Source organism: Salvelinus fontinalis, chromosome 7 (genome assembly GCF_029448725.1).
Source record: "Salvelinus fontinalis isolate EN_2023a chromosome 7, ASM2944872v1, whole genome shotgun sequence".
NCBI lineage: Eukaryota > Metazoa > Chordata > Actinopteri > Salmoniformes > Salmonidae > Salvelinus > Salvelinus fontinalis.
Genome location: NC_074671.1, coordinates 13,256,515 through 13,277,923, shown reverse-complemented (window position 1 = coordinate 13,277,923; position 21,409 = coordinate 13,256,515). Strand labels below are relative to the sequence as shown.

At 43.6% G+C, this 21,409-nt stretch overlaps 1 protein-coding gene across 3 annotated transcripts; it reads left to right on the top strand.

Annotated features, from left to right (window-relative positions):
* The first annotated feature begins 4,440 nt into the window (after positions 1–4,440).
* LOC129858997 (choline-phosphate cytidylyltransferase B-like) lies at positions 4,441–19,653 on the top strand. 3 transcript variants are annotated; one of them, XM_055928284.1, is made up of 8 exons: positions 4,577–4,977; positions 10,034–10,133; positions 13,504–13,620; positions 13,775–13,926; positions 14,268–14,346; positions 15,036–15,178; positions 16,788–16,976; positions 17,591–19,653. In XM_055928284.1, the coding sequence occupies exons 1-8, from the start codon at positions 4,897–4,899 to the stop codon at positions 17,804–17,806; spliced, it is 1,077 nt and encodes a 358-aa protein (XP_055784259.1). In that variant the 5' UTR covers positions 4,577–4,896; the 3' UTR covers positions 17,807–19,653. The 3 variants fall into 3 exon arrangements, with proteins under 3 accessions (XP_055784261.1, XP_055784259.1, XP_055784260.1); XM_055928285.1 differs by lacking the exon at positions 4,577–4,977 and adding an exon at positions 8,011–8,262; XM_055928286.1 differs by lacking the exons at positions 16,788–16,976; positions 17,591–19,653 and adding an exon at positions 15,469–16,357 and having other exon boundaries at positions 4,441–4,977.
* Positions 19,654–21,409: the final 1,756 nt, after the last annotated feature.

Sequence of the window (21,409 nt, the reverse complement as noted above, 5' to 3'; positions counted from 1 at the left end):
AATTAACTGATTTCCTTATATGAACTGTAACTCAGTAAAATCATTGTGTTTATATTTTTGTTCAGTATATTAAAGAGACTTTCCAAACGTGGGTCTGTTGTAAGCAGAGGAAGTTTGGAAAGTGTTTAAAAATACATTTATTTAGATATTGTCTCAAATTCACCCTGTCATAACGACCAACCGTCATGCCCACTGGCACAGTAAGTTGAAAAGGAACTTGGGGAGGCTCCAAGATGGCAGCTTGAACGCCCGCTTCCTACCGAGCTCTGCATACCAACTTTTGAAAGATAGTGAAAAGTGTATTATTTTGGACTACCAAACTAATATTTGCTTGCTAAAAACACCAGGTCATTGATGGTTTAAGATGATATTTTCCAAAATGTCACAGCGCGCTGACAGAAAGAGAAATCTTTTGGCTAACTCCTCAGCTAGCAATGCTCAGGCTTCATCCAATGTCGTTACACAGGAGGCAAATGCTTTGATTGACAACTGCACAACTATACTGGTCTGACAGACTCTATGACACTTAAAGTGTCAGACGAGGATTTTCCTTCTTTGCCTATAACCCCAAGCAAACCTCCAGCTTCCAAGAAAGGCATGTCTGGAACTGGGCCCAGATGTCACTGCGAATAATTTTGTTATTGCCACTCTTCAATGCAAGTTGCGATGCGTTAGAGAAAATGGTTGGCGACAACTCATGAAAATCGAGGGCTTAAAAAAAAAAAGTTGAAATGGAACTTCTGACTTCCTGTTTCGGTGTAGCCCAATTACAATACAAGCAACGCTAATGTTTGTAAACACACCCGCGTTGCTAAAAGTAGCTAGCGACAGACCACTTTCTAAAATGTCAACATCACAGAGTAGCTAGCCAGCTAACGGTGGGTAATTATTCATATTACGAACATTCAGTGTAAATGTAATGTAACTAAATCTAGTAATTCTGGAAAAGCTAGCTAACGTTAACTGGCTAATAGTTTCTTTGTTGTTGGTGAGAGCTACTGTCACGTTAGCTGACAACATGAGCTTGCTGGCTAAGCAGTATTTGCATGTTCACTCTTGTCTAGCTCGCTAACATGCTTGTTTGTTTACAGTAACTTTCCGTCCAGACTCACTACCGCCTGGATTGTCCTTCTCTGTGTTAGAAGCCGGAGCCATTGCTATTTATTGACAACCTTCATCTCTCTGTTGGTACACAGCTCAACACAACAGAAGTTTCCGCGACAAATATTCTTCCCTGTGAAAGTCATTTCCAGGAAATGACGCAGAATGAAAGCAGCCAATCGCTGGTGTTTTCGAAGCTAGTCCAGGGAGGAAGAGGCAAAGCGAGAGGATTTACTCCGCTCGAAATCTGTCCACGAAAATAAAACCACTAATTGAAGAGTTGTATGGAGGACAATGAGAGTGTAGAATTTGGTCAACAAAAAATGTAATTGCTACGTGATGTTTATTTGATCGAATAGAAGTTCCGTAATGGTTAGGTTGTTAAGAATGCACTGATATAAGTGGACTCACCTGGCATTTTGGCAATTAAAAACAATAGGACTTTAAATCGGAGTTCTGCCTGTTGTTCACACGCATATCTGCCCTCTCATTGGCTAGAGTGATCCCATCTTGTCTCGCCTCTCCCGTCTGGCTTCCATCTTTGAGAACATGTATTTCCATTGTTTAAGCGGTCTCTTTTCAATATATAATCTTTGGCCTGGCGCTTGGTATAACAATGTGTGTGGTCCAATGTCCGCTTGATGGCAATGTTGTTTCATCGTCGATGTAGGCTAGTACGGTAGGCCTACACTGTAGGTTACAACCTAGTTAACCTTGAATGCAATTTAAAATGTATGCATCACTTTATTGGTCTGGACTGTAAGGAAGGTTGGTGATGGTGAGTTAAAGTTTGTTTATTGCTTGCTTGTTCCATCATCAAGAACACTCGTGCTCTCGGCCACATGATGCCAATAAACACACCATCCTCTCTCTCTCAATTAAATTCAAGGGGCTTTATTGGCATGGGAAACATATGTTAACATTGGCAAAGCAAGTGAGGTAGATAATATACAAAAGTGAAATAAACAATAAAAATTAACAGTAAACATTACACATACAGAAGTTTCAAAATAATAAAGACATTACAAATGTAATATTATGTATATAGACAGTCTTGTGTCTCTCTCTCGCTCTCTGTCTCCCTCACTCACTCGTATCTCCCACCTCTCTTTTGACAAGTTAGGGAACATTTCTCTGAAGAGAGGCGAGGCCTATTTACAGATGCTTTGACAGCAGAAAGTGTCGCCTTTTTATCACAATGAAGCTTGTTTCCATGGTGACCCTGGCGGGACTCTGTGCGCGCACAAAAGATTCCCCTGTCCCAGATTTGGAGGATGAAAGCGCGCTCGGGCTTGTGGGACACGCAGACGCATATTGGCACTGTGGTTCTACAATGCGTTCAAACATCAGTCCTACAAAAGATCCATTGTAGCCCATGCAAGTGCAGGTCTCTACTGTTCAGTTTTGTTCTTGTTTTTGGATTATTGAAGGAATTAACACAGACAACGTTGTCAACGTGTGATAGGCCTAGGCATATTCTTTAGAACAGAGTCCAGGTTCAGGATGACATTTCCTGTGCATTTGAGCTTTAGAAAATAATAACCTATAGCCAGTGGTGTAAAGTACTTAAGTAAATATTTTAAAGTACTACTTTAGTCGTTTTTTGGGGGTATCTGTATTTTACTTTACTATTTATATTTTTGACAACTTTTTCTTTTACTTCACTACATTCCTAATGAAAATAATGTACTTTTTACTCGATACATTTTGCCTGACACCCAAAAGTACTCGTTACATTTTGAATGCTTAGCATGACAGGAAAAGGACCAATTGATGCACCTATTAAGACACATCCCTTGTCATCCCTATTGCCTCTGATCTGGCAGACTCACTAAACAGAGAACATCCCTGGTCATCCCTATTGCCTCTGATCTGGCAGACTCACTAAACAGAGAACATCCCTGGTCATCCCTATTGCCTCTGATCTGGCAGACTCACTAAACAGAGAACATCCCTGGTCATCCTTACTGCCTCTGATCTGGCAGACTCACTAAACAGAGAACATCCCTGGTCATCCTTACTGCCTCTGATCTGGCAGACTCACTAAACAGAGAACATCCCTTGTCATCCCTACTGCCTCTGATCTGGCAGACTCACTAAACAGAGAACATCCCTTGTCATCCCTACTGCCTCTGATCTGGCAGACTCACTAAACAGAGAACATCCCTTGTCATCCCTACTGCCTCTGATCTGGCGGACTCACTAAACAGAGAACATCCCTGGTCATCCCTACTGCCTCTGATCTGGCGGACTCACTAAACAGAGAACATCCCTGGTCATCTCTACTGCCTCTGATCTGGCAGACTCACTAAACAGAGAACATCCCTGGTCATCTCTACTGCCTCTGATCTGGTGGACTCACTAAACAGAGAACATCCCTGGTCATCCCTACTGCCTCTGATCTGGTGGACTCACTAAACAGAGAACATCCCTGGTCATCTCTACTGCCTCTGATCTGGTGGACTCACTAAACAGAGAACATCCCTGGTCATCCCTACTGCCTCTGATCTGGCAGACTCACTAAACAGAGAACATCCCTGGTCATCCCTATTGCCTCTGATCTGGCAGACTCACTAAACAGAGAACATCCCTGGTCATCCCTATTGCCTCTGATCTGGCAGACTCACTAAACACATGTGCTTCGTTTGTAAATTATGTCTTGAGTGTTGGTGTGCCCCTGGCCATCCAAAAATAAAATTAAAATAAAATGGTGCCGTCTGGTTTGCTTAATATAAGGAATTTTAAATAATATATCATTTAACATTTGTACTTAATTATAAACTGGGTGGTTTGAGCCATGAATGATGATTGGCTAAAAGCTGTGGTATATCAGACCATATACCACAGTATGACAAAACATGTATTTTTACTGCTCTTATTATGTTAGTAACCAGTTCATAATAACAATAAGGCATCTCACGGTTTGGTGGTATATGGCCAATATACCATGGCTAAGGGCTGTGCCCAGGCACTCCGCATTGCGATGTGCTTTAGAACAGCCCTTGGCCATGGTATATTGGTCATATACCACACCCCCTCGGGCCTTATTGCTTAAGTATATTTGAGCAATTACATTTACCTTTGATACTTAAGCATATTTAATACCAAATACTTTTAGACTTTTACTCAAGAAGTAATTTACTGGGTGACTTTCACTTTTACTTGAGTAATCCTCTATGAAGGTATATTTACTTTAACTCAAGTATGACAATTGGCTACTTTTTCCACCACTGCCTATAGCACACTCTATCTGCTATAAAGCATCAACTTTGGGTACACAGTGTTGTGCCTTCAGTGTTCTGCAATGAATTCTTGAACTAGGCTAGACTGAGAGGCAACGTATGGTCAGAGAGCCGATGTGTGACATATCTGGATATTTAGGGCGTGAGAGTATTTGTTTTAAAGATATTCAGGGTATGCTAATTTTGTTTCAAGATACCAAATGTGGCCACAACATTAGTAACCTGGACACATAACTAGCTACTCGTTCATTTAGCCCACTTGGCCACAGAACAAGATCCACTAATTGGACATGCCTGTAGTTGGTGAACCATGTGCCCGCTGTCCCTCGGTGTGGCGGGTCACGCATGTGTGTTTGCTCATGCATGCATGTCCGACCCAGGCGGGCGTTTTTTAAAAACGAACGTGCACGCCTCACTCGGCTACACTCGTGCGCTGAGTGTCTGCCTCGGTGCCTGTTGGTGACGGTTGGAACGAGTTGGAACGAGGGAAGGGAAAAGCCAAGACCGTTTTTATACAGTTAACGTTTTGACGGACAAATACGCGTCTCTAATCATGGTGGGGCGGACAAGCAATGGAACGCAAGATTACGCAGGTGCTTCTGGTGCGCCCGGACGCAGGAGAGGAGCAGACACGGTAAATCAGCCAACCAACAATAGTATACTTGTAACCTCTACCTGTACTATGGCCTCAGCCAAGATGTCTGGACCTTTATGGCACAGGACATAGTGGAATTGGGCTATCCTTTAATTGTGGTTGCTGGTTCAAGCCTTTAGATGTCAGTCATGTAATAAATGAAGTAGACCTATCAAGTAGGCCTACTTTTTCCCAGATTACTTTTGTGGCTGTAGTAAGGTAGCGGCTGTAGTCTCTGGCTGTAGAAAGGTAGTGGCTGTGGCTGTAGTCTCTCTATGACTATGCAACAGTGTCCTTTATGTTCTTGTAGAGGTATTTAAAGAAAGATAGATGTAGAGTCAGAGAGACTCTTATATAAAGTGGTTAAAAGTGATACAAAAAATGAAGTGAGAGAATGTTCCAGGGGAGAGAGAAGTAAAGATAGAAAGAGGAGAGACAAGTAAAGATGGAGAGAGAAGTAAAGATAGAAAGAGGAGAGAGATGGAAAGAGAGGAGAGAGAGGTAAAGATGGAGAGATGGAGAGAAATGTAAATATACAGTGAATTCGGAAAGTATTCAGACCCCTTTCCTCTTCCACATTTTGTTACCTTACAGCCTTATTCTAAAATGGATTACATTTTTTAAAATCCTCAACAATCTACACACACTACCCCATAATGACAAAGTGAAAAACAGTTTTTTAGACATTTTTGCAAATGTCTTAAAAATAATAATAATAAAAAAACAGAAATACCTTATTTACATAAGTATTCAGACCGTTTGCTATGAGACTCCAAATTGAGCTCAGGTGCATCCTGTTTCCATTGATCATCCTTGAGATGTTTCTACAACTTGATTGGAGTCCACCTGTGGTAAATTCAATTGATTGGACGTGATTTGGAAAGGCACACACCTGTCTATATAAGGTCCCACAGTTGACAGTGCATGTCAGAGCAAAAACCAAGCCATGAATTGTCCGTAGAGCTCCGAGACAGGATTGTGTTGAGACACGGATCTGGGGAAGGGTACCAAAACATTTCTGCAGCATTGATGGTCCCCAAGAACACAGTGGCCTCCATCATTCTTAAATGGAGGAAGTTTGGAACCACCAAGACTCTTCCTAGAGCTGGCCACCCAGCCAAACTGAGCAATTGTGGGAGAAGAGCCTTGGTCAGAGAGGTGACCAAGAACCCGATGGTTACTCTAATAGAGCTCTAGAGTTCCTCTGTGGAGATGGGAGAACCTTCCAGAAGGACAACCATTTCTGCAGCACTCCACCAATCAGGCCTTTATGGTAGAGTCGCAAGACGGAAGCCACTCCTCAGTAATAGGCACATGACATCTCGCTTGGAGTTCGCCAAAAGTACCTAAAGGACTGTCAGACCACAAAAAACAAGAATCTCTTTTCTTATGAAACCAAGATTGAACTCTTTGGCCTGAATTCCAAGCGTCACATCTGGAGGAAACCTGGCACCATCCCTACGGTGAAGAATGGTGGTGGCAGCATCATGCTGTGGGGATGTTTTTCAGCCTCAGGAACTGGGAGACTAGTCAGGATTGAGGGAAAGATCAACAGAGCAAAGTACAGGGAGATCCTTGATGAAAGCCTGCTCCGGAGCGCTCAGGACCTCAGACTGGGGCGAAGGTTCACCTTCCAACAAGACAACAACCCAAAGCACACAGTCAAGACAATGCAGGAGTGGCTTCAGGACAAGCCTTTGATTGTCCTTGAGTTGCCCAGCCAGAGCCTGGACTTGAACCCAATCGAACATCTCTGGAAAGACCTGAAAATAACTGTACAGCAATGCTCCCCATCCAACCTGACAGAGCTTGAGAGGATCTGCAGAGAAGAATGGGAGAAACTCCCCAAATACAGGTGTGCCAAACTTGTAGCGTCATAAACAAGAAGACTCAAGGCTCTAATCACTACCAAAGGTGCTTCAACAAAGTAAAGGGTCTGAATACTTATGTAAATGTGATATTTCAGTTCTTTATTTTTTATACATTTGCTAAAAATTCTAAAAACCTGTTTTTGCATTGTCATTATGGGGCATTGTGTGTAGATTGTTGAGGGGGGGAAAACAATTTAATCCACTTTAGAATAAGGCTGTAACGTAACAAAACGAGGATAAAGTGGTCTGAAAACTTTCTGAATGCACTGGAGAGAGAAGTATAGATAGAAAGTTTGAGAGAGGGGAAAGAAATGTAAAGATTGAGAGAGGGGAAAGAAATGTAAAGGTAGAAAGATTGAGAGTGGGGAGAGAAATGTAACGTTAGAAAGATTGAGAGAGGGGAGAGAAATATAAAGTTCAGAAAGATTCACTTCCATGTTCCTGCTAGTTCATAGGAATAAAATAAGGTTAAAGCTCTCTCTAGGTTCCTTCTCTGTACTGTATATCATTGCAATTCAGTAGGAAACAGTATACTGTTCCGGTATATTCTTAAACGGTCTCCTCTCCTCCCCCCTCCCCCTTGTTTTCTCTCATAACACCTGATCCCCAAAAGCACTGGATAGGTATCTACTACTATAACAGCCTCCTGCTTTCACCTATCCTGATGTGGTCAAGGAGGAAAGGTGGCAAGAAACTGGAGCTGATTAAGACTGTTGGGACACAGCACAGGGAGGAACCATTCCAACCTTTGAACACATAGTAGTGTCTCAATAGTCTACTCTAAAGAGGGCTTCCTTCATTTGCACTGATGTGAAAGAACTGGGTATATAAAAGCAACCTCCTTAGTGTGCATGTATGTGCCATGATTACCTTCACCTATAGTGTGTTTTCGGAGGATAGGAGAGAGGAGCTATTGTACACTATTGACATATAGCCTCCTAGACACTAATACTCACTGCCATCCTTCACTGATGGTCCTAGCCAGCTCAGCCAATCCGTATCACTGATGCAAATGAGACAGTGGGAGCTGTGCACTGATTGGAGCTCTCTCTCTCCCCTTTGTCATCGCCATGGCAAGAATTTGGAGACGCTTGGCTGCTGGTCTGTGAGCGAGGGATCACTCTGCCAAAGGGAGGAGAGAGGGAGGGAAGAGGTAGAGTATAGGGAGGGAGAGAGGAGAGAGAGTAGGGCAGAGTGGGCGGGGATACAGGGGGAAGTGAAGAGAGGGGAAAGAGGCCGAGAGAGGAAGAGAGAGAGGGAGGTAGAGAGAGAGAGATTGGGTGAGAGAGAGAAATAGAGAGAGGCATCATCTCACTGATGCTGAGTCACAGACAAGGGGTGCAGCCGCTGTATCCCATGAGCCTTTAGGGGAAACATGGAGGAGCTCGAGCACACCTGCCCCCAGCTGGTCACGGTAGGGTCTGTGTGTGTGGAGGGGAGGGGGGCTAGCTCGTCTCCTTGTTGTTATGAAACAGATCCACTGTCTGTGGGTGCCTTTGGGGGATGTTCTGAATGCTGAGTGGACTGTGTGTTTCTGTGTGTTGGGGGAGGGTGGGGGGATGGGTGTGTTTCTCAGTATTGGCAGGGGTACGTGTGTATAAGCAGTCTAGCATAGATCTCCTGACATGGACACAAAAGCTCAAGAAAACAGGGGTGATGCCAGCCCCATTCAGTCTCTCGCTCTCTCGCTCCCTTTCTCTCGTCTGTTCGCATCTCTCCCTTTTATTCTTTGTGCCTCTCTCCTGCTCTTCTTCATCTCCCCCCTCTGCCTCTGTCTCTCTCTCTCTCTTTACTCCATCACAGTGTTGTTGTTTTCTTAGTTAATCCTTCTTACTCTACACGTTCTCTGCTTATCCTTCTTACTCTACACGTTCTCTGCTTATGCCACTGTAAGGGTGTAGTAAGCATGCTCGCTGCGGTCACTCTGATTGGCCGATCGACCGAGGCATCCGCCTGCCCTTTGTCCGCTCTGGGCTCCTCCCTGATTTCACCTTGCAGTGGATTGTGGGAGAAAAGTTACCTAAGTGCGTCCTCCTCACTGTTCCGTTCTCCCCATCTGTTGCCATGGGGATGGGAGCTCACACGGGAGCTCTCTCTACCTCCTCTTTGTTCTATCTCATCCCTTATCCAGATGGAATACGTAGAGGTGGAATTACCTTCATATATCTTGTGTTATGGGAGTGGATCTATGATGTCATTGGGGATGTCACTGGGAAAGTCATGCATGTTACTCTTTGTCTCCCGCTCTAGAGAATGAGAGCCAGAGAGATGTCAACAATGTAAACATATCTTTCTCATGCCAATACAGCCCTTTGAATTGAATTTAATTGAGAGAGATGGAGAGAGAGATATAGAGCGATGGAGTTCCATTTTAGCCAGACGTAAATCAATACCACTGAGTGCTGCTTGTGCCATCACCATGTAATCGATAGTTGTGATAGAGAATAGATAATAGTCCTGATCAATAATCTAATGGACATTACTAAGCCAGAGAGAGGGGATAGCAATCAAGAAGGGGACATGAGTGTCATTCAACTTTTTTTTTAAATCTCCTCCATCTCTCGCTTTCTCTGTGTCTCCCGCTCCTCTCTCCGTCCCCCTTTCAAATTCTATTGGATTCTTTCTGCCTCTTTTGCTTTTCAGGTTAATCTTTCCTCTCCCTTCTTTTCTTCTGCTCTTTGCCACTCTTTTCATCTGTCACGTTGTTCCTCTGTAAATCCATACCATTTGTGGTTTGTTGCGAAGAGTAAAATGGTTTTGTAGATGTGAATTTGATGCATGTGCTGTTTTAATATGCTTTTGTAGAGTTAACAATAAAGTTAACGTTATAACGCTGAACCAATAAAGTTAACGTTATAACGCTGAACCAATAAAGTGACTAACAGTTAAATCTCTCTAAATCTCTAAATCTCTTGAACTGAATCAATTCAGTTCAATTCAATTGGCTTTATTGGCATGGGAAACATATATACATTGCCAAAGCAAGTGGAATAGATATACAAAAGTGAAATAAACAATAACAAATTAACAGTAAACATTACACTCACAAAAGTTTCAAAAGAATAAAGACATTTCAAATGTCATATGTCTATATACAGTGTTATAATCATGTGCAAATAGTTAAGGTACAAAAGGGAAAATAAACAAACATAAATCTAGGTTGTATGGGTCTCTCTCTCTCTCAGATGCTGACAGAGCCTGCTATCTTTGCCAAGGACACCAGCTGTGAGTGCCGCGCCCCTCATGAGAAACTCTCCATCGCTCAGGCCCGCAGAGGCACCCCAAGTATACCTCTTCTTCTATTCCCAGCTCCATCACTAGTTTACCACTGTTCCTGCTCTTATCCTCATTCTTCATCCTCTCTTCTTCTGTTCCCAGCTCCATCACTAGTTTACCACTGTTCCTGCTCTTATCCTCATTCTTCATCCTCTCTTCTTCCCGTCCTCAGTGTTTTCACTCATAACCATCTGTTCCTCTTTTCCACATCCTCCTCACATTCACTCACTTTCTCCTCCTCCTCTCTCCTCTCCTCCTCTATGATAGCGGTATATATGTGTTAGATGTAAACTCTGTGTGTGTCCTCTAGATGTTACATCTGTGTGTGTCCTCTTGATGTTAAATCTGTGTGTGTCCTCTAAATGTAAACTCTCTGTGTCCTCTTGATGTTAAATCTGTGTGTGTCCTCTACATGTAAACTCTGTGTGTAAACTCTGTGTGTGTCCTCTACATGTAAACTCTGTGTGTAAACTCTGTGTGTGTCCTCTACATGTAAACTCGGTGTGTAAACTCTGTGTGTGTCCTCTACATGTAAACTCGGTGTGTGTCCTCTACATGTAAACTCGGTGTGTGTCCTCTACATGTAAACTCTGTGTGTAAACTCTGTGTGTGTCCTCTACATGTAAACTCGGTGTGTGTCCTCTACATGTAAACTCGGTGTGTGTCCTCTACATGTAAACTCTGTGTGTAAACTCTCTGTGTGTCCTCTAAATGTAAACTCTCTGTGTGTCCTCTAGATGTAAACTCTGTGTGTGTTCTCTACATGTAAACTCTGTGTGTGTCCTCTACATGTAAACTCTGTGTGTGTTCTCTACATGTAAACTCTGTGTGTAAACTCTGTGTGTGTTCTCTAGATGTAAACTCTCTGTGTGTCCTCTAGATGTGAACTCTCGGTGTGTCCTCTAAATGTAAACTCTATGTGTTCTCTACATTAAACTCTGTGTGTGTCCTCTAGATGTAAACTCTCTGTGTGTGTCCTCTACATGTAAACTCTCTGTGTGTCCTCTAGATGTAAACTCTCTGTGTGTCCTCTAGATGTAAACTCTCTGTGTGTCCTCTAGATGTAAACTCTCTGTGTGTCCTCTAGATGTAAACTCTGTGTGTGTTCTCTACATGTAAACTCTGTGTGTGTTCTCTACATGTAAACTCTGTGTGTGTTCTCTAGATGTAAACTCTCTGTGTGTCCTCTAGATGTAAACTCTGTGTGTAAACTCTGTGTGTGTCCTCTAGATGTAAACTCTCGGTGTGTCCTCTAAATGTAAACTCTGTGTGTGTTCTCTACATGTAAACTCTGTGTGTGTCCTCTAGATGTAAACTCTCTGTGTGTGTCCTCTACATGTAAACTCTGTGTGTGTCCTCTACATGTAAACTCTCTGTGTGTCCTCTAAATGTAAACTCTCTGTGTGTCCTCTAGATGTAAACTCTGTGTGTAAACTCTCTGTGTGTCCTCTAGATGTAAACTCTCTGTGTGTCCTCTAGATGTAAACTCTCTGTGTGTCCTCTAGATGTAAACTCTCTGTGTGTCCTCTAGATGTAAACTCTCTGTGTGTCCTCTAGATGTAAACTCTCTGTGTGTCCTCTAGATGTAAACTCTCTGTGTGTCCTCTAGATGTAAACTGTGTGTAAACTCTCTGTGTGTCCTCTAGATGTAAACTCTGTGTGTAAACTCTCTGTGTGTCCTCTAGATGTAAACTCTGTGTGTAAACTCTCTGCGTGTCCTCTAGATGTAAACTCTCTGTGTGTCCTCTAGATGTAAACTCTCTGTGTGTCCTCTAGATGTAAACTCTGTGTGTCAACTCTCTGCGTGTCCTCTAGATGTAAACTCTCTGTGTGTCCTCTAGATGTAAACTCTCTGTGTGTCCTCTAGATGTAAACTCTGTGTGTAGACTCTCTGTGTGTCCTCTAGATGTAAACTCTCTGTGTGTCCTCTAGATGTAAACTCTCTGTGTGTCCTCTAGATGTAAACTCTGTGTGTAAACTCTCTGTGTGTCCTCTAGATGTAAACTCTGTGTGTAAACTCTCTGTGTGCCCTCTAGATGTAAACTCTGTGTGTAAACTCTCTGTGTGCCCTCTAGATGTAAACTCTCTGTGTGTGTCCTCTACATGTAAACTCTCTGTGTGTCCTCTAGATGTAAACTCTCTGTGTGTCCTCTAGATGTAAACTCTCTGTGTGTCCTCTAGATGTAAACTCTCTGTGTGTCCTCTAGATGTAAACTCTGTGTGTGTTCTCTACATGTAAACTCTGTGTGTGTTCTCTACATGTAAACTCTGTGTGTGTTCTCTAGATGTAAACTCTCTGTGTGTCCTCTAGATGTAAACTCTGTGTGTAAACTCTGTGTGTGTCCTCTAGATGTAAACTCTCGGTGTGTCCTCTAAATGTAAACTCTGTGTGTGTTCTCTACATGTAAACTCTGTGTGTGTCCTCTAGATGTAAACTCTCTGTGTGTGTCCTCTACATGTAAACTCTGTGTGTGTCCTCTACATGTAAACTCTCTGTGTGTCCTCTAAATGTAAACTCTCTGTGTGTCCTCTAGATGTAAACTCTGTGTGTAAACTCTCTGTGTGTCCTCTAGATGTAAACTCTCTGTGTGTCCTCTAGATGTAAACTCTCTGTGTGTCCTCTAGATGTAAACTCTCTGTGTGTCCTCTAGATGTAAACTCTCTGTGTGTCCTCTAGATGTAAACTCTCTGTGTGTCCTCTAGATGTAAACTCTCTGTGTGTCCTCTAGATGTAAACTGTGTGTAAACTCTCTGTGTGTCCTCTAGATGTAAACTCTGTGTGTAAACTCTCTGTGTGTCCTCTAGATGTAAACTCTGTGTGTAAACTCTCTGCGTGTCCTCTAGATGTAAACTCTCTGTGTGTCCTCTAGATGTAAACTCTCTGTGTGTCCTCTAGATGTAAACTCTGTGTGTCAACTCTCTGCGTGTCCTCTAGATGTAAACTCTCTGTGTGTCCTCTAGATGTAAACTCTCTGTGTGTCCTCTAGATGTAAACTCTGTGTGTAGACTCTCTGTGTGTCCTCTAGATGTAAACTCTCTGTGTGTCCTCTAGATGTAAACTCTCTGTGTGTCCTCTAGATGTAAACTCTGTGTGTAAACTCTCTGTGTGTCCTCTAGATGTAAACTCTGTGTGTAAACTCTCTGTGTGCCCTCTAGATGTAAACTCTGTGTGTAAACTCTCTGTGTGCCCTCTAGATGTAAACTCTGTGTGTAAACTCTCTGTGTGTCCTCTAGATGTAAACTCTGTGTGTAAACTCTCTGTGTGCCCTCTAGATGTAAACTCTGTGTGTAAACTCTCTGTGTGCCCTCTAGATGTAAACTCTCTGTGTGTCCTCTAGATGTAAACTCTGTGTGTAAACTCTCTGTGTGTCCTCTTCAGTGGACCGTCCAGTGCGTGTATATGCAGATGGAATATTTGATCTGTTCCACTCCGGCCATGCCAGAGCCCTGATGCAGGCCAAGAACCTCTTCCCCAATGCATACCTCATAGTGGGAGGTATGTACACACACACATGTAGATATGTACAGACATACATTTATAAACATGTGGATATAATGACTCTTAGCTAAACATATATGTTATTCATACTCTAGGGTTACTGCATACCTTTGTGACTTTGTGTATGTGTGTATGTGTGTGTGTGTGTCAGTGTGCAGTGATGAACTGACCCACAAGTACAAGGGTTTCACGGTGATGACGGAGGATGAGCGGTATGAGGCTCTGAGACACTGTCGCTATGTCGACGAGGTGGTCCGAGACGCACCATGGACGCTCACACAGGACTTCCTGGAGAAACACCAGGTGTGTCTGACTGTTTCCATCACACCTGTTTATTCAGCTTTCTCTAACTGTTTGTGTGTCTAGAGTAATGTGCTAGCGTGCATGGCTCTTTCTGGGCGTCACTTTATCTGTGTGCTTTCTTCCTGTCTGTGATTCTTGTCTTCCTGTTCTGTGGTTCTTGTCTTCCTGTTCTGTGGTTCTTGTCTTCCTGTTCTGTGATTCTTGTCTTCCTGTTCTGTGATTCTTGTCTTCCTGTTCTGTGATTCTTGTCTTCCTGTTCTGTGATTCTTGTCTTCCTGTTCTGTGATTCTTGTCTTCCTGTTCTGTGATTCTTGTCTTCTTGTGTTCTGATTGTTTCTTAGATCGATTTTGTGGCTCATGACGATATCCCATACTCCTCAGCAGGAACTGAGGACGTCTACAAACACATCAAGGAGGCAGGTGTGTGTATGTGTGTGTGTAAAGCTCTATTCAGAATCAGTTTCAGGTATCCATAAGTCTGGAGATTCTTTTATTAGCCGAAATGTCTAGAATGTTCCGCCGGCTTTCAGCAGCTACAGTTTGATTAGATGTTCCATTTTAAGAAACCTCCTCCACGTGCCCTTAGGAGGGGTGCAGCGTGTTATGTTTGTTACTGTTTACCGACTGCAAAGAGTTGTTGTTGACCGTTTGGCTAGTTTGCAATTTTGCAGAAAATAGATCAAACGTAATTCTGTTTTGCCAGAATTGTGCTGTAGTCTTTGAAGACATTACATCTCCTCTGCTTGAACAAATGACTGTATGGCTTCAACACTCTCCTCCTAAGCAAGCAAGTCATTTGATTGGTTTGACATGTTGCGAAGCGTCACTAATTTACAATGGGGTTTCCACCACTTTTTAGCGACTTTCTGCCATTGACTTCACCAGGCTTTCCGATTAGGGAAGGATGGTCCTCGACGATCAGTGTGTGTGTGCGCTTGTTCATCTGTGTGGATGTTTATCTATAATATATTTAGAATATGTGTGGGTGTTTATTTAGAATATATTTAGAATATGTGTGGGTGTTTATTTACAATGTGTGTGTGTGTGTGTGTGTGTGTGTGTGTGTGTGTGTGTGTGTGTGTGTGTGTGTGTGTGTGTGTGTGTTCCAGGCATGTTCGTGCCGACCCAGCGGACAGAGGGTATCTCGACCTCTGACCTGATCACTCGTATCGTACGAGACTACGACCTCTACGCTAGACGCAACCTACAGCGGGGCTACACTGCTAAAGAGCTCAACGTCAGCTTCATCAACGTAAGTGTGTGTGTCTGTGTGCTGTCTACCCTTAACAGAACTGTCGCTTTTGTGCGCATGTGTGTCCGTGTACACTTGGAACATAACTGATAACTTTAAAAAAACACACAGACATACAGTACAGCCAACCTTCCTCCAACCTCCTTCACCTTCCTCCAACCTCCCTCCCTTCAACCTTCCTCCAACCTTCCTCCAACCTCCTTCCACCTTCCTCCAACCTCTCTCCAACCTCCCTCCCTTCAACCTTCCTTCAACCTCCCTCTCTTCAACCTCCCTCTAACCTTCCTCAGGAGAAGAAGTACCGCCTGCAGAACCAGGTGGACCGTATGAAGGAGGCAACATTCCTTCAACCTTCCTCCAACCTCCCTCCAACATTTCTCCAACCTTCCTACAACCTTCCTACAACCTCCGTCCAACCTTCTTCCAATCTTCCCCCAAGCTCCCTCCAACCTTCCTCCAACCTTCCTTTCACCCCCAACCTCCCTTCAACCTGTTGATCATATCACTCCATCATTTTACGTCCTCCCTTTTCTCCATCCTTTCTTTTAGTTTTTATCTCAACTAGGGTGAACAGGATAGGAGATATTGTACAGCGATCGACTGCAGTGTGACTTTTTGCAGTGTGATATCCAGTGAGCAGGCCTACACTGTTACAGAGCTCTCCAGATAGAGACGGACTTCATAGACAAACAGACACAGTTCTCCATGCTTATAGAATAAGATAATAGACTGTGTCTGCCCTATGCATTCTGTTTCTACCTGCATCATTCTGTAACATGGTGCCTGCTGACTGACTGTGCCCTAGTGGAGACTTAACAGTGAGAAACACTGTCCTCCAGAGTTGTAGTGTAGCTTCATCCTTCCTGGGAGACGAGGAGAGATGGCTACTTAAAGGACTCCACACAGTCTACACAATGGATCTGACGGAACATAGTTTGCATAGCTCTCTACGTAGTTCTACGTACTTTTACGTGGCTGAATTTTTGTAAATCACTGTGGCGAGCCCTTTAGACTATTGAGATGCACCCCATTGCCTTAGCGACTGCATAAATGAATGGATGTTACATAATTTCAACGATGGTAACACCAAGGAATTCAGCTCCCTCCAACTCCCTCCCTCCCTCCAACCTTCCTCCAACATCTCTCCAACCTCCCCCCAACCTCCCCCCAACCTTCATCCAACCTTCCTCCAACTTCCCTCCAACATCTCTCCAACCTCCCTCCAACCTGCCTTCAACTTTCCTCCAACCTTCCTGCCTCCCTCCCTCCAACATTCCTTCAACTTTCCTCCAACCTTCCTCCAACCTCCCTCCAACATTCCTTCAACCTTCCTCCAACCTCCCTCCATCCTCGCTCCAACTTCTCCCAACCTCCCTCCCCCTCCCTCCAACATTCCCCCAATCTTCCTGCCTCCCTCTCTCATTCCTTCAACTTTCCTCCAACCTCTCTCCAACGTTCATCCAAGCTCCCTCCAACGTTCTCCCAACCTCCCTCCCTCCAACCTCTCTCCAAGCTCCCTCCAACATTCCTCCATCTTCTCCCAACCTCCAACCTCTCTCCCGCCAACCTCCATCCAACCTCCATCCAACCTTCCTCCAACCTTCCTCAGGAGAAGAAGTACTGCCTTCAGAACCAGGTGGACCGTATGAAGGAGAAGGTGAAGACGGTGGAGGAAAAGAGTAAACACTTTGTCTACCGCGTGGAGGAGAAGAGCCATGACCTCATACAGAAGTGGGAAGAGAAATCACGGGAGTTCATTGGTAACTTCCTGGAACTTTTCGGCCCAGATGGAACATGGGTAAGTAAGGCCTGTCTCATGCTCCACTCATGCAAATTTTACAATCACTCATCTGCCATGTCACTTCTTTGTTCACAAATCTAATCTGTGATCTAAACTGTATACCTCCAACTAGACTAGTCTTTGAAGTGAAAGTACTCTCACATACCGGTCTCTCTCTCTCTCTCTCTCTCTCTCTCTCTCTCTCTCCTCTCCCCTCCTCTCTCTCTCCTCCTCTCTCTCTCTTCTCTCCTCTCTCTCTCTCTCCTCTCTCTCTCCTCTCTCCCCTCTCCCTCCTCTCTCTCCTCTCTCCTCTCTCTCTCTCTCCTCTCTCCTCCTCTCTCTCCTCTCTCTCTCTCTCCTCTCTCCTCTCTCTCCTCTCTCTCTCTCTCTCCTCTCTCTCTCTCTCTCTCTCTCTCTCTACCATATCCTCGCTACCCCTCCACCCTATCCTCTCTCTACTCTTCCCCACCCTCCTCCCTCCCTCCATCCCTCTCTTAACTCTCTCTCTCTATCCTTCCCCCCTATCCTCTCTCCACTCTTTCCCTTCCTCTCTTTCCATCACTCTCCTCTCGCCCTCTCTCTCTCTCCATCCCTCTACCATCTCGCCCCCCCCCCCCCCCCCCCCCCAACAGAAACAGGTGTTTAGTGAGCGTAGTGGTCGGATGATCTCCTACGCCATGTCACCTCGCGGGTCACCTAGCAACAGTCCACCCAGGCAACTGTCTCCATCCCGTTCCCCATCTCCTCCCTCTCGCTGGTCTCAGCCCAAGCTAGCCTCCCCCTCCTCACCCAAAGAGGCCTCAGCCTCCTTCAGTAGCATGAGTGAAGAAGATGAGAACGAAAAGTAGTGCCCCGGACTGTGGAACACATGCCATGTTCAAAACAACTGGGAAGTCGGAAATCTTTGACTTCCAACTTTAGTCAATTCAAGACAATTTAGAACGTGGGAAAAAACGAGCTCCGACTGGTAAAATTGTTTTCAACAGTCAACTAACTCAGAATTCCAAATTGGAAACTCTGACATCTTTCTAGAACTCCAACCTGAAGATCACTGACGTCATGATTTGACCCCCCCCCCCCCCCCCACACACACACAGACACACACACACTCTGTCATCTTCTTCCACACACTGACAGCAATGACAGGATGCTGAAACTGTATCTTCCAGGAAGTAGATATGCAAGACAGAGGTGGGTCATGGGAAATGTAGTCTAGTGCTATAGCACAAAGAAGCCATCACAGTCTCTGTTGCCTGGGCAATGAAGCAGATGGGAGTGTAGAGAAGATGATGCGACTGATCTGTTTTCGATTGCTCAGGTCTGACAGAGGCAGTAAATAAAATAGTGCCTGTTGATCATATCACTCCATCCTTTTATGTCCTCCCTTTCTTTTCTCTATCCTTTCTCCCTTTCTTTTCTCTATCCTTTCATTTATCTCATTGTGAGAACAACTAGGGTGAACAGGATAGGAGATATTGTACAGCGATCGACTGCAGTGTGACTTTTTGCAGTGTGATATCCAGTGAGCAGGCCTACACTGTTACAGAGCTCTCCAGATAGAGACGGACTTCATAGACAAACAGACACAGTTCTCCATGCTTATAGAATAAGATAATAGACTGTGTCTGCCCTATGCATTCTGTTTCTACCTGCATCATTCTGTAACATGGTGCCTGCTGACTGACTGTGCCCTAGTGGAGACTTAACAGTGAGAAACACTGTCCTCCAGAGTTGTAGTGTTGCTGTATCCTTCCTGGGAGACGAGGAGAGATGGCTACTTAAGACTATTGAAATGCACCCCACTGAATCACAAATGATTCTGTAACAGATGATTTGCCATAGGGACTGTATAAATTATGGATGGGGTGGGGGGGGTAGCAGGTAGCTTAGCAGTTAAGAGTGTTGGGACTGTAACTGAAATGTCGCTAGTTCGAATCCTCGAGTTCACTAGGTGAATCCTCGAGCTGACGAGGTCAAAAATCTGTTGATGTGCCCTTGAGCAAGGCACTTAACCCTAATTGCTCTGGATAAGAGTGTCTGCTAAATGACTTGACAATGGTAACACCATGGAACTCAGTACCTGATTGGTGATTGCATAATTAACAGAACACTTGGAACTTCAGTACCAGGGAGGTTTGTCTCCCCCCTTTCCCAATGTGGCCGCCTGCCCGGCCCATCTCTTGTAAACAGCTACACAAAATTATCTAGCAATTCAGTAGCATTTAGAATGTACAATTGTGACTGAGCTTATTCAGGGTCTTTCCTTAGAGACCAGAGAACAAAGGTTATAGTCCCGGTATGGCCGGTGATATCCACAAAAGGCTGGCGTGGCCATAGAATCAGGTGGCTGGAACAAAAACTAGTATCGGCCATTTGTGGATTGGCTTGTTCACCTCTGCTGTGGTAGAGTCATCATGGTCCCTGGCCTAGCTAGTCACAACACCACACAGAACTGTGACCTCTTCAGCTCAATGTCTCTCGCTATGACACAACTGTTCCACAGCAGAAAGCCACATGAGAGCACATTAAACCACTTGCTACCACACAACTCCTGATCTGCCTTAGAGAGGTTCTTGTCCTGTATGTAACGTATGTAACCCTGCACTCTATGTACGAACTTTGGAATGTCTGTTTCTGTTTGTATTGTTTTATTTTCTAATGGCTTCATATGTAAATAAATAGAAAAGGAAAATCATTGAAAGAGAAGCAGCTTGGTGATTGTTTCCTCTCAATCTCTCTCTTTTTCAGCAGATTACAGATTTACACACACACACACACACACACACACATACACACACACACATACACACACACACACACACACACAAAGAGAGCTTGACATAACAGTGGCAGTTGTTTTTCTTCTTTTTACTGTAGGTTTGAATAATTTACAGTAGGTACTGCAGTAGGTATTACAGCAGGTACTGTAGTAGGTATTGCAGCAGGTAATGTAGTAGGTATTACAGCAGGTACTGCAGTGGGTATTACAGCAGGTACTGCAGTGGGTATTACAGCAGGTACTGCAGTGGGTATTACAGCAGGTACTGCAGTAGGTATTACAGCAGGTACTGCAGTGGGTATTACAGCAGGTACTGCAGTGGGTATTACAGCAGGTACTGCAGTGGGTATTACAGCAGGTAATGCAGTGGGTATTGTATTAGGTATTGTAGTAGGTATTGCAGTATGTATTACAGTAGGTATTAACGTGGGTATTACAGTACATTTTACAGTAGGTATTGTAGTAGGTGTTACAGTAAGTATTAGAGTGGGTATTGTAGTAGGTATTGCAGTAGGCATTAAGGTAGATTTTACAGTAGGTGTCTTAGTAAGTATTGTAGTAGGTATTAAAGTGGGTATTACAGTAGGTATTGAAGTGGGTATTACATTTTGTATTACAGTAGGTTTTGCAGTAGGTGTTGCAGTAGGTATTGTAGTAGGTGTTACAGTAAGTATTAAAGTGGGTTTTACAGTAAGTATTGCAGTACGTATTACAGTAGGTATTGTAGTAGGTATTGCAGAAGGTTTTACAGTAGGTATTGTAGAAGGTATTGCAGTAGGTATTACAGTAGGTATTGTAGAAGGTATTGCAGTAGGTATTGTAGAAGGTATTGCAGTAGGTATTGTAGAAGGTATTGCAGTAGGTATTGTAGTAGGTATTACAGTAGGTATTGTAGTTATTAAAGTGGGTATTACAGTAGGTATTGTAGTAGGTATTACAGCAGGTATTGTAGTAGGTATTACAGTAGATATTGTAGTAGGTATTACAGTAGGTATTGTAGTAGGTATTACAGTAGGTATTGTAGTAGGTATTACAGTAGGTATTGTAGTAGGTATTACAGTAGGTTTTGCAGTATGTATTACAGTAGGTATTGTAGTAGGTATTGCAGTAGTCATTGCAGTAGGCATTGCAGTGGGTATTGTAGTAGGTATTAAAGTAGTTATTACAGTATGTTTTGCAGTAGGTATTGCAGTAGGTATTAAAGTGGGTATTACAGTAGGTTTTACAGTAGGTATTACAGTAGGTATTGCAGTAGGTATTGCAGTAGGTATTGTAGTAGGTATTAAAGTGAGTATTACAGTAGGTATTGTAGAAGGTATTGCAGTAGGTATTACAGTAGGTATTGTAGAAGGTATTGCAGTAGGTATTGTAGAAGGTATTGCAGTAGGTATTGTAGAAGGTATTGCAGTAGGTATTGTAGTAGGTATTACAGTAGGTATTGTAGTTATTAAAGTGGGTATTACAGTAGGTATTGTAGTAGGTATTACAGCAGGTATTGTAGTAGGTATTACAGTAGATATTGTAGTAGGTATTACAGTAGGTATTGTAGTAGGTATTACAGTAGGTATTGTAGTAGGTATTACAGTAGGTATTGTAGTAGGTATTACAGTAGGTTTTGCAGTATGTATTACAGTAGGTATTGTAGTAGGTATTGCAGTAGTCATTGCAGTAG

Coding starts and splice junctions, on each gene's coding strand:
- LOC129858997 (XM_055928284.1), top strand. CDS start 4,897: ATGGTGGGGCGGACAAGCAATGGAACGCAAGATTACGCAGGTGCTTCT. Junction 10,134..13,503: donor GGCCCGCAGAGGCACCCCAA/GTATACCTCTTC, acceptor TGTCCTCTTCAG/TGGACCGTCCAGTGCGTGTA. Junction 13,621..13,774: donor TGCATACCTCATAGTGGGAG/GTATGTACACAC, acceptor TGTGTGTGTCAG/TGTGCAGTGATGAACTGACC.